The sequence below is a fragment of the Rhodotorula toruloides genome (genome assembly GCF_000320785.1).
Source record: "Rhodotorula toruloides NP11 unplaced genomic scaffold Scaffold12, whole genome shotgun sequence".
NCBI lineage: Eukaryota > Fungi > Basidiomycota > Microbotryomycetes > Sporidiobolales > Sporidiobolaceae > Rhodotorula > Rhodotorula toruloides.
Genome location: NW_015622972.1, coordinates 556,549 through 568,856, shown reverse-complemented (window position 1 = coordinate 568,856; position 12,308 = coordinate 556,549). Strand labels below are relative to the sequence as shown.

The window sequence follows — 12,308 nt, the reverse complement described above, 5'->3', positions numbered from 1 at the left end:
CTTCGAGCGCTGCATCAGCAAGCTTCTTGAGTCGATCGTAGCGAGGCAAATCACGCACCTCGCAGACACGCTCCAGCTCCTCCCGCCCAACCACTTCGGCGCCCGACCAGGTAGATCTGCCGAAGACGCGGTAGTCTGTTTCGTGGACGAGATCAGGCATCAGTGGCGGAACAGAAATGTCGTACTCGGCATCGCAATCGACGTCGCCAAGGCATTCCCGTCAGTTCGGACTGAAGTGCTCGTGCGGGAGATGGAGGAGAAGGGCTTACCCCGCTCGCTCTGCCGGTGGACCGAGTCCTTCATGTTGAACCGGACGTGCACACTGCGTTTGGAAGGCGTCAGCAGCGAACCTGTCAACTGGAGGAGCCGCTTACCGCAAGGTTCACCGCTCAGCCCAATCCTGTTCCTCCTCTACAACGCCGGCGCACTCGTGGCGTGCGAGACCTCAACATCGACGGCGTTCGGCTGGGTGGACGACTTGAACGTCCTCGCCTGGGGAAGAAGCGTCGAGGAAGCGGTCAGCGCAGCCCAGCGGATCGTCCCTGGCCTCGAGGAATGGTCGACAACGCACCACAGCCTATTCGAACCCTCCAAGACCTTTGTCACGCGCTTCTCGCCTGCACGAGACCGCTCACCCGACGACCCGAAAGTCGTGCTCTGCGGTGAGGAACTCGAGTACTCGTCAGCGCTCGGGATGCTGGGCGTCACAATCGACGAGCGACTCACCTTCAAGGAGCACATGGCATCGTGCGCGTCGAAGGCGTCAAAGGCGCTCGTGGGCGTCGGGCTGCTGGCGAAGAGTCGAGGCGAATTGAAGGCGAAGTACGTGAGGTGGCTTGTCGAGGCAGTGGTGCTGCCGCGGTTGACATGGTGCGCAGCTGCGTGGTACAAGCCAGGCACATCGGTCAGTAAGGTCCTCGAGCAGGTGCAGAAGGCCGCTGCACGCATTGTCACGGGCGGATATCGGACAACCTCCCTCGCCGCCCTTGAACCTCCTTCCGCTCGACCTGCGCCTGACCCACCAAGTCTTCCGCCTCGCCCTCCGCCTCGCCTCGAGTCCTTCAGACTCGGCACTATATGCCCGGTTCCGCCTTGCTCGCCACGCGCTGCCCGCCAAACACTCATCCCCGATCCATCTCGCGCTCCACTCCTTCCCAGCGCTCCTCCAGCCCCGCAGCCGAGTCGAAGCGATTGTCTACTCACCTCTTGCGCTTTGGTCGAACCCGCCACGCTGCCGGCTGGTCGTTGACGTGTTGAAGGAGGCGTCGGTCGAGTCGCACGGTTGAGGAGTCCGCGACCTCGACGCGGAGTGCGGCCTGGCGGCATACTCGGACGGCTCGCTGCTTGAGACTCGAGCAGGCGCGCCGGCAGTCGTGCGGTTTGGTGTGGGAGAGGAAGAGCTATGGGGGAAGAAGGCGAGGGCCATGGGTCAGCTCCAGTTGGTGTACGCGGCGGAACTCGAAGGCGCCCGCCTCGCACTTGACGGCATCCTCCAGTCCCTCAGCAGCTCCACCGCACCCTCAGTCACCCTCTTCATTGACAACCAGTCTGTTGTCCGCTCGCCATTCGACCCATCCCCCCCCGCCGCCGGCCAATCCGCCCGACTCGCCCTGCGTGCGCTCCCCCTGGCGTTCAAGTACGACCACCCAGAAGCTCCACTCACCATGCAGTGGCTCGCCGGCCATCTGGAGGTGCCGGGGAACAAGTTGGTGGACGAGGAGGCGAAGAGGGCGGCTGGAGTTGGCGATGACGAGGTGGGGAAGTCAAAGGGCGGGCTTGCGGGCGGGCGCAGCGGGCGCAGGCGAGGCCCTAAGCTGTTCAAGCCAGGCCACAGCAGCAGTAGCTCGTCGTCAGCGGACGAGAGCGGGTGGGAGGAGGACGAGGAGGAGCGGGCGGCTCGCCTCGAGCGCGAAGTCGCTCGCCTCGGTCGACTCGACTCCTCAACGCTTGCGGGCCGCGCGCCCCAATGGGCTCGTCCTGGGAGGCACTCTGCGGCCAAAATCGCTCTCATCGCTCAAGCAGGCTCACCGCGCCGCCCTGCTCGCGGAATGGACTCGTCGCTGGACCCTCTCCTCGTCGCCAGGCGCTGGTCTTTGCGCCGTCGACGCCCGCCTGCCTGGAACACCCTTCGTACAAGCCCTACATTTGCTCGACAGGGTTCACTCCACCCTCCTCGCCCGGCTCCGGCTCAACTTCAACGACTTGGGATCGTCGAAGGCGCGGATGGGTCTGGGACTGGACTCTGCAAGTGCGGCGAGGCGGTGGAGACCCGCCAGCACTACATCCTCGAATGCTCGCTCTATTCGGACGAGCGCCAGCAGCTCCGGCGCGAGATCGGCTCGTCGGACTTCAAGATGGACAAGATCTTCTCCCCTCGTTTCTTCCGCCCTCTGCTTCGTTTTATTCTGGCTTCTTATCGCTTCCCACAGTTGTATGCTCCTCTCCCGCTTGTAGCTCACGTAGCGCCTGGCGGCTTGCCCTCGTAGGTGGCCCCAAGTTGACATGGGTCTTTCCAGGCCTGAACGACTCTAAGCTCGGAATATATCCTATCCTATCCTATCCACAGCTGCTCCCTGGTCGCGCGCAGCGCGTCGAGAGTTGGCGGAGGTTCGTGTTGCCTCGGCAACAATGCAGGCGGACCGAAAGTGACGGTCCGCCTGCCAGCGCGAAGCGCTCATTGTAGGAGTGCCCTCCCGACTGCTGCGGGGGGCGGAAGGAAGGGGCGCAGGGATCCTCTGTAGTCGCTACAGAGGACGGCGGCTGGCTCGCGCGAAAGCCGGTCCGCCGTTACGTTGTGCACGCTGCGGACGTGCCGGACTCGCCAGACCACCTTTGCCGCCCGCAACTCGGCGACGGCCAGCCTCAAAACCTCCGAGACCTCGGGCTAGGCCGACCCGCCTGCGTCAAATGCGTAGACAACAGGGCCGGAGTCGGTCTTGATGAGCAACCGGCGGATCAAGCTGCTCCGTGAGGGCGAGAGTGCGTGTCAGATGGCGGAGTAGACAGCCAGCGCCTCAGCAAACTGGATCAACTTGTAGCAGACGCGAGGGCGAGAACTGGAATGCCGGTGTTGCTGCTCCGAGATGGCGAAGAAGCCGAGGCCGCTGCCTGTGCCGTCCATGGCTTCGAGGCAAGCGTCGGTGAGGTAGAAGGCGTCCGCGTCCGCCTCGCTCCACTCGGTGAGCATCGGGTCCCGCATGCTCAGCGGTTTGCCCAACTCGAGCTCGCGTACGAAGGCACAAAGCACCGCATCCGTTGCCTTGTTTCGGAACATGATTGCGTACGGCAATCCGAGGCGAGCGAGTTTGATGTAGAACGGCGAGAGGAGCGGCCGCGCCCGTGGACGAACCGTCAACGCCCAGTTGGCCCAGCCGACGATGCGCCGCCAGTCCCGCAGAGCAGGCTGCCGCGACGGGACGGCGAGGAAGGCGGGGACGGTTGCGACAAACCTTTCGACGGTGCAGTCCTCGTCGAGGTCGACAACAATGCCGGTGATGGTGAGGCGACAACCTGACAGTGCCTTCCGCCACTTCCAGGCGAGCCCGAGTTCGTCCCAGACCTCGAGCATCCGTCCTTGCGCGAGCGGGACAATCTGCGCTTCTCCGTGGTGCTCATACCGCATCGTCTCGCCCGAGATGTCGAGCCCGTACGCATTGTCCATGTAGGCCAACGGGTGAGGGACAATCGTCGGGTGACGCTGGCGGACGATCCAGCCGACAGCGCCCATCAGGCTCGTCCAGATCGTTGGGGAAGCTCAGTTGGCAAAGGCGCTGCGGTGCTGGATGTGGTTGAGAGGTCGCAGGTGCGGAACGAGGATGGCTTGGCGAACTTGCCACTCCGGAGCCATGGGAAGGAGCTTGAATGCGGAGGCAACGTCGAGCTTGTAGAGCGTTGCACTCGCTGGAAGCGTCTTGTCGAGGATGCCGGCATAGCGGAGAAGCCGGACGAGCGAGTCGACCCGGTTGTATATTGCACCTTCGCCGGACATGCCCTCGTTCAGCCCGCTCGCTGAGTGATTGTCCACGACGCGCGGCGCTGACCCGTCACGCCGGACTACAAACTGCGGCGAGACGACACAGCCAGCTGGCAGCTCCTTCATCCCTTCCAAGACCCATCCTTTCGCCACTCCTTCGAGCGCATTCTCCACGCACACCGCCTGGTCCTGCTTGTCCCTCGGGTACAGCAGCGCTTTGCTGGCTTCGGCACCTTCGCTGTTGACCCGTTGTGGAACGGCCAGAACCCTCGTCGGACTGAGTCGACGAGCGATGTTGCACAGGCGTGATTCGGGTGTGCTGAGAGGGCAAGCTCGAGAGTGTCGGCGTTGATGCGCGAGTCGACCCGGAGGGCAGACGGCTGGGAGGAGCGTAGCGAGAGGAAAGCCAGGTTGTGAGAGAGAGAGAGAAGTTCAATTTTCAAGTCATATCGGGGCTAAGCCCATGTAGACCGGCAGGGACTGACTGCCACAGCACATAACGTGTTGGATGGGGTATCTACTGATGTGGGGAGGCTATAGTAGTAGTACAATGGGAGGAGAGAGAGAGAGAGAAGTTCCTTATTTCAAGTCATATCAGGGCTAAGCCCATGTAGACCGGCAGGGACTGGCTGCCACAGCGCATAACGTGTTGAGTGAGGTATCTACTGATGTGGAGAGGCAATAGGAGGTGAAGAAATAGATGAGTAAGTACATTGGAGCGGACAAGTAAGTGAGAGCGTGAGAAGGTGCGGCAGAATGGGGAGAAGTGAAGATGACAGGGTGCGGCGTGGTGAACTGATAGAAGAGGGTGTGTGGGGTAGGAGGAACGAATAACGAAGCCAAACTGTTGAGAAACCATCGAAATAATGCCATTTTTGATCTTGATCTTCTTGGACCGCGACGACGGCAACGACGAAGGCGGGGATGGGATGTAGGCAGGTCGTGTGGTGGAGAGTGATGACGGGTACTTGTCAAGCCCCGAGTGGGGCGGATCGAGGACGATTTGGGCGAGAGAGAGTCGAAGAGGAGGTTGGGTGGGTGAGGGTCGATGTGGTTGAGGTCCTTGGACGGTCCTCCTACGACCCGCTGTCGCCGAGACCCTCCCTTGTATCCTTTTCCCGCGCCTCGTCCTTCGCTGGCTCCATCAGGCAAGCGAATCGGCCGGTGGACGTGATGAAGTCGAGGAGGGGGCCACGGAAGTCAACGTTGCCAAGCAGGAGGGCGGCTGTGGAGTTCTGGCGGAGTCGGATGTGCTTGTAGAAGGAGTGTCAAGCCGGCTCGTACAGCGGGCAGAGCAGTAGGAAGTGTTCCCGCGTTTCTGCCTCGCCGCACTCGCAGAGGTTGGTTCGCGTCGAGTCAAATTGCGCACGGTGGGCATTGAGGGTGGACGTGTCTGTGCGGAGTCGGCAGAGGAGAGTTGCTTGTTGTCTTGAGAGACCGGCGTGGTACTTGTGAGCCGCTGAGGCGGACTTGGCGACGAGGGCGAGGGAGCGGGCGAGAGGAGATGCCGCCCATTCCGCGTTCCACCGCTCGACGACGGCGCGCTTGTCAGCGGTCCAGAGAGCAGAAGTGGTAGCAGGGAAACCAGCATTGTCGTTGTCTTTGCGAGAGGTGAGGCAAGCGAGTTGGCCGGGGTGGCTGGACTTGGCGAGATGGCGGGTCCGCGGCTTCGCCTCCTCCCAATCACTTGTCTCGCTCTCCGACCCGCTTGACAGCTCCGCCATGGCCGGGACGAACGCCAGGCGACCCTTCAGGTGCGCCTTGAGCTCCTTCCTCTCCTCTCGCGCCTTCGCTGACGCCTCCTGCTCCCGCACCGCCTCCTTTGCCTCGCCGTCCGCAACCTTGTTCCCTTCGATCCCAACGTGCCCTGGGGACCACGACAGACGTACGTCAAGGTCTTTTCGGGTGCGTTGGAGCTGCTCAAATGCCTTCCTGATCACAAGGCGGAGGTGTTGACCAGAGGACGGGGTCGGGTTGGTCGAGTGGGAGAGGGCGGAGGTGTTGTTGAGGAAGATGAGGGTGACAAGGGGCGGGTCAGCTGTCTGGGTGACAAGTAGGGACAAGAGTGCCATCCGCAGTCCTTCGAGCTCGCCAGTGTAGACCGTTTGTCGCTGACCCATTCCCTTCCTCTCCCTCTGCCACAGCTCGACTTCAGCTTCCTCCTTCTCCGCCAGGACGACAGTACCCCCGTCCCACATCTTCACCGCAACACCAGCGCCTACTGCATCCGAGTCGCCCATCGATCCATCGGTGTAGACAAGGAGGGGGCCGAGCGGAAGGTCGCGGACGATTTGGACATGTTCGTACGTCCCGATCTTTCTTCCTTGTGCAATGGTTGTCGGAAGGTGCTGATTCGAGGGACCACGGTGGTATCAGGTCGGGGTGAATAGTTTCGACAACAAGGGCGAGTGGGAGTAGCGGGTTTTCGAGCACGAGATCGAGCGGCGAGCGGTTCGAGCTGTGTGTTGTGCAACAGCGGGTTGCAGCGGTGCAAGCATGGAGCGGGTGTGAAGGCGGGGCAGAGAGGGCCCGGAGGGCGAGTCGTAACAGGTGGTTCTGGAGTTGAAGATGGATCGGGAGCAGGCCGGCTTCGATTTCGAGGGCTTCGCCTGCTGCTGAGCGGAAACCGCCTGTGATTGCCATTGTCGCCGCCTTCTGGACCCGTACTAACTCCTTGATCTTGTCCTTTCCCTTCGCAGGTTCGTACCACGCCGCCGCAGACCACATCACCCTCGGCCATACGCACGTGACGACCAGCTGTCGCGCCCACTTCGGTGACAGCCCGTTCCGCCTACAAACCGACACCTCCCTCCTCAACAAACACCGCGCCCGATTCGACTCGTCCCGATCCGACCTCTGCGAGTGCGGCGAGGTGGAGAGTCGGGAACACTTCCTGATTCTCTGCCCGCTGTACGAGCAGGCTTGCCACTCCTTTTGCAAGCACATTTGACTCTGCCAGACCCCTACCGTTGGCTCACTCCTCGGCAATCTCGACTTCCGCCAACCTCTCCTCGACTTCATCACTGCAACCGGCCGTTTCGCCCGTCTGACGGAGCCAGCGAGGGACAAGGGGCGGGAAAAGGACACGAGGGAGGGATTCGGCGACAGCGGGACGTAGGAGGACAGCCCAAGGCCCTCAACCACTCCGACTTGCTCTTCCCCAATCTCCTTTTTGACTCTCTCTCGCCTAATTCGCCGTCGCTTCGCCTCGCTCCAAGCTCGGCAAACCCCCTACACCATATTATACCACACGACCCGCCCACCACTCACCCTCGCCGTCGTCGTCGTCGTTGTCGCGGTCCAAGAAGGTCAAGATCAAGAATGGCATTATCTCCACGGTTTCTCGATGGTTCGGGTTCGTTCTTCGTCTCCCCAGCCCTCTACAATTTTCTCTACTAGCCCACCACGCCGCGCTCGTCCACTCTCACTTCCCTTTGTTCTATTCCACTTCTTCACTGGCCCCTACTTTTCCGCTCTACTTACCCCCACCCTCCCAATGTACCACTACTATAGCCTCCCCACGTCCGTAGATACCCCCTCTGACTTGTTTTGCGCTGTGGCAGCCAGTCCCTGCCGGTCACCATGGGCTTAGCCCCGACTTGACTTGAAACAAGAACCTCTCTCTCTCTCTCTCTCTCTCTCCCGGCTTTTGGCTGTGTCAAGAGCGCAATGGCGGTTGTTGAGACAGTGGCTCGGGTGGCGCAAGAGATGATGTGGTTGCGGAGGGTGAGTCGAGAGTCGAGTTTCGTTCCGAGCATGGTGAGGGTGGGTTTGAATTCGATGTGATGGTCGCGGAGGATGGTGCGCGGCGGGTTGGGAGGCATGGCGCGGGCGGAGGGGAGGAAGATGGTTGCCTCAGTCTTTGTCGGCTCAAACGCGAACGAGTGCGAGTCAGACCATCGCTCGGGTTTCGGGACGAGTGAGTTCATCGCGCTGACTGCTTCGTCGACAGTCTTCCCCCACGCCAGCACATTCACATTGTCGATCCAGCCGAAACCGCAGGTTGAGGTCGTCTCGCAAGCGTCAAGGAGGGGAGTGCTGTATGACAGGAAGAGGATTGGCGACAGTGGTGAGCCTTGTGGTAACCCGCTCGTCCACTCCATGGTATCGCTGACGACGCCTTCGAGTTGCAGCGTGCAGGTGCGATTGTTGAGGAAGGAATGGATCCAGGCGCAGGCGGATTCGGGGAGGCTGCGAGCTTTGAGGTCTGCCGTGAGTCGTTCTGTCTGAACGCTAGGGAACGCCTTGGAGACATCAAGGGCGAGCCCGACGACGGCGTTTCCCTTCCTCCACTGACCTTTCATCTCGTCGACAACGCAGACCACTGCATCTCCGCCGAGCGACGACGACAACCACCGAAGCGTGACCGCGGTAGCAAGCCGTACACCTCAGCAAGATGCGACAGCCGCGCAGCTACGATGCGCTCGAGTCCCTTGGCGATGCACCGCTCAAACGCGATCAACTGGTACGCCTTCGGGTCTCGGTAGTCGGGTTTCTTGGGTTTGCGGAGGACGATGCACGAGGCATCGCGCCACAAGCAAGGGAGGTGGCCGAGGGCAAGCGAGGCACAGTAGAGCGGGGTGAGATGCGGGAGGAGGTGCGGGAGGAGGAGTTGGAGTACGTGGTTTGGTACATCGTCCGGTCCGCATGCTGCAAACAGTCGGGCCTGCGTGATTGCTGACTCCACCTCGCATGCGTGCAGGTCTGGCCACGGCAAGGATGGCGTCGTCGGCTTGGACGGTGCGTCCTCGTCGGATTCTGCGGGGTCGAGTTGGGCCTCGCGAATGTGGGCTTCAATTCCGTCAGAACTCGGGCGCGCGGCCTCTCAGAGGTTGCGATACAAGTGGCGGGAACGTACTTGCTGACGTTCCTCGCCTTCAGGAACTGTCCCCGGCCTCGACCTTCTCCCTCTCCGTCCTTTCCGCCTTTCTTCTTCGCTCGTTTCGTTGCACGCTGTCAATGTACTCATTGTCACTGTCGTTGTCGCCCTCGTTGTCGTTGTCGCCGTTCTCATCGTTGCCGTCGTCGACGGCTTCGCGGTTGATTCTGTGCAGGTGCGTCTCGGCTCACTTGCGTGGCGGTTGTCTGCCTTTCGAGTAGCGGGGTGGACAATAAACTCAGGGCTTACTTGTACTCCGCTGACTTTCCTCCTTTTTCCCGCCTTCGCAGGTTGTGGTTCGGGCCGGCGCGAACTTGGGATGTCGAGATTGCGGCCGGGTGGAGGCAGGGTTGGCGGGCTTGCGGCGGGTAGTTGAGCGGGCGTGGGTGCGATGGGAGGGTTGGGAGAGACAGTGGGGAGGAGCAGCGGGCGCAGGAGGGCGAGTTTGTTGGGGGCGGAGGTCGCGTAATGTTCCGTCTTCTTTCTGGAGTGGTGGGGTCGATAGGTTAGCGGTAGAGGATTCGCTAATCCGCTTCTTTACTGTCTTCCACAGCGTTGCCTATGTCACCGCCGCCATTTCCTTTTCCTCCCACATCTCTCTCTTTCGCCTCATCATGGCGCTCGAAGGCTATGAGTTGGTAAGCCTTTGGGTCTCGATAGTCAGGTTTTTGGGCTTGCGGAGGACAACGCGGGCATGTCTTGCCATGATCAAGGGACGTGGCCCAGGGCGAGCGAGGCGCGGTAGAGCGGGACGAGGTGCGGGAGGAGGTGCGGTAGGAGGAGTTGGAGGACGTGATTTGGGATGTCGTCGGGTCCGCAGGCGGCAAATGGGCGTGTGTGCATTATCGCTGACATGACTTCGCACTCGTGCAGCATTGGCCACGGCAAGGGCGGCGGTACCGGTTCGATAGGTGCCTCTTCGTTGTCGTCTGCGGGGTTGAAGCGAGAGCGGGCTTCAACTCCATATGGACTCGTGAGCGTAGCCTCTAGGAGGTTGCAATACAACTGGTGAGGACATACTTGCTGACGTTCCTCACCTCCAGGAACCCGCCCTCCGTCCCTTCCCTCTCCTCCTCCCTCCTCCTTGTCGATTGACTTCGCCGTCCTCATTGCCAGCCTCGTTGCCATCGCCTGCTCCCGTGACTTTTGAGGTTGCCTGAGGTGGAGAAGAAGGACAAGGACTGACAGCTGGGAGGAGACGCACAGGGAGCGCGCAGACGACCCGCCTGCCCCATCCCTCCACCTCCTCCATGCCCTGACCGCACCTTTGGAAGGGCGACAACTTGTTGCTCAACACTGGCTCGACGACGACGAGACTGCAAGGACCAGAGCGTGTTGCAACTGGTTTGTCCCGTCAGCGTGAGCGTAGCGAGCAGTAATACAGAGTCTACACACCTGGTTTGTCCCGTCAGCGTGAGTGTAGGGAGCAAACCAGGAAGCGCCGTCCGCGCTCGCCATCATCCAACCCGCCACGTGTCCTCCGCTAATCTCCGTGGTAAGACCGTCCGTCTTACAACCTTCCTCACTCAAAACCACGTCAAACCGCCTCCAACTCCTGCACGGCTTCTCCAACACCTCAACAGACCCCACAACAACCCCCCGACTCACCCCAACTTCGCTGGACCGCGTCGCCGCCGCCCTTCCAGATCAAGACCAAGAACTCTCATTTCTCGCCCATTTCGCGTCCTTTTTGCCTCGTTTCAGCTTCTCCTGACTCAACACACGTCCCTCCACCTATCCCATTAACGCGCTTTGCCCCGCGCTCACTAGTTTCCGTTCTATCCCAATTCTTGACCATCTCTCGCTTTTGCTCACTTCTGACTCGCCTCCCGCCCTGTCTGTCCACTCCAGCGACTTTCAACCATCAGTAGTATACCCACTTCTACCGTTTTGCGCTGTGTCAGCCAGCCTCTGCCGGTCATCATGGGCTTAGACCCGATCTGACTTGAAACAAGAACTTCTCGCTCTCTCATTCTGATCATTCACAGATCAGCTCTCAGAGCAGCATGACTGAACGTGACGCACTATAAACCATGAAATAGGCATCCCTACAAGAAGTGCACCATTATGTAATCTGGCGGTGTAACCCCAGTGAGTGCTTCTTGGCTCTCTTGCATGTCCCCTAGCCAGTTGTGTCAACCCACAGCTTGACTGACACTCACAGCTTGACTGAGATTTCGGTTTCACCTTTGTGAAGTCCTGCACAATCCAGACACAGGCAGTCATCAGGCTGCTAAGTGGATAGATAAACACGTTTGGCCGTGCAGCATCACTGGCTCTTTAGCTCAGTTGGGAGAGCGACAGACTGAAGCTTCGTCAAGCTGCACTTCTGCAGGTCTCCGGTTCAATCCCGGAAAGGGCCACTTAGTTTTTTTGCCTTGACGTAGCTCTTTGCTTTTTGTCTGCACTGTGAGACAAGGGCTGTTTGATTAAGCCGTTGAAACCACACCTCTGTGCCCATTAGAGCAGCAAACAACAGATTGCCCGGCATATGCCAGCCTGACCATATTGTCGTAGACAGGAGGGGGACGGGAGCCACAGAGCAGTCAAGCCTCAAAGGGACATGGGCGTGTGCAAGCTGCACCGGGGTCCGGGTAGAAGGTGACAGGCAGCAAGCGGGCTGGGTAGACCTGAAGCACTAGGGTTAACTGGCTACAGGAGGGACCACAGACCGTAAATGGGGTCTTTGTTTCCTTCCATATGGCCTGGAGAAGAGGAGAGAGCAAGCTATGTACAAGATGAGCTGCCGCCGGCAGTTGAGACTCGGCGACCAACATCTGCCGCTTCCTCCGCATCCTCCTGCAACACCGTAAACTGGTTGTTCATGATGAGGGAAGTGAGAGTGAGTCGATAGTCAGCACAGGTCGAGGCTTAGCGAATGTGAGGGTGCGGACCCAGTGAGGTGTGCCGCTTTTACGCCTGACTGTCCTTGCACCTTGCACCTTGACACAACTCTTGCACAGCTTGACACAACTTAGCTGGTCAGGTGACAGGGAAGGTGCATGAGCTCAAGTTTGAACCCATGTAGCTTGGTGTATCAAAAAAGACTTCCCAGGCTCCCATCCAGCTATAGTGAATGCTAGCAAAAAACCTTCCCCAACCGGGAATCGAACCCGGGTCTTCTCGGCTCCCCTTCACACTGCTGTGTGTTGGTGGGTGTATTGCCGTAAGCCCTTGCAATCAAGGGGGCCTCGCCGGCTCAGTGTGCGGTTTCAGCGCGCGCCTCACATGAACAGTCTAGACCCTTTCCTGAGCTCCTGACCCAGCATCTCCGTCCCTCGTTGTGCTCCTCCTGGTCCTGCTCTCTCGATGCTCCTGACAGTCTCGCTGCTTGTTGTGATGGGCCCAGAGCAGTCTGCAGTGTTGACATTCATCAAAATGTGGTTCTTCAGCTCCTCCAGTGGCCAGAGCAAGTAGAGGAGGGAGGAGTGGATGTTGTCTACCTCGCTCTTAGCT

General features: G+C 60.1%; 3 protein-coding genes across 3 annotated transcripts in view; 1 reads left to right on the top strand and 2 right to left on the bottom strand.

Annotated features, from left to right (window-relative positions):
- The window catches only part of RHTO_01318 (reverse transcriptase), a gene marked incomplete at both ends in the record, with an annotated part of 5,718 nt that extends 2,747 nt beyond the window's left edge, over positions 1 to 2,971 (top strand). Inside the window, 3 exons of the mRNA XM_016415001.1 lie at positions 19 to 1,025; positions 1,291 to 2,376; positions 2,751 to 2,971. Coding sequence (XP_016273222.1) covers positions 19 to 1,025; positions 1,291 to 2,376; positions 2,751 to 2,971 — 2,314 coding nt within the window. The remainder of the gene's footprint in view (positions 1 to 18; positions 1,026 to 1,290; positions 2,377 to 2,750) is intronic.
- Positions 2,972 to 2,986: 15 nt separating this feature from the next.
- On the bottom strand, positions 2,987 to 3,727 carry RHTO_01317 (putative retroelement protein; the record flags this gene model as incomplete). The annotated part of the gene is made up of 1 exon (XM_016415000.1): positions 2,987 to 3,727. One exon carries the CDS (start codon positions 3,725 to 3,727, stop codon positions 2,987 to 2,989), a length of 741 nt encoding a protein of 246 aa, XP_016273221.1.
- A 27-nt stretch (positions 3,728 to 3,754) lies between these two features.
- On the bottom strand, positions 3,755 to 8,277 carry RHTO_01316 (reverse transcriptase; the record flags this gene model as incomplete). Its single annotated transcript, XM_016414999.1, has 4 exons — positions 3,755 to 4,292; positions 5,306 to 6,292; positions 6,522 to 6,829; positions 7,660 to 8,277. The coding sequence occupies 4 exons, from the start codon at positions 8,275 to 8,277 to the stop codon at positions 3,755 to 3,757; spliced, it is 2,451 nt and encodes an 816-aa protein (XP_016273220.1).
- Between the last annotated feature and the right edge of the window lie 4,031 nt (positions 8,278 to 12,308).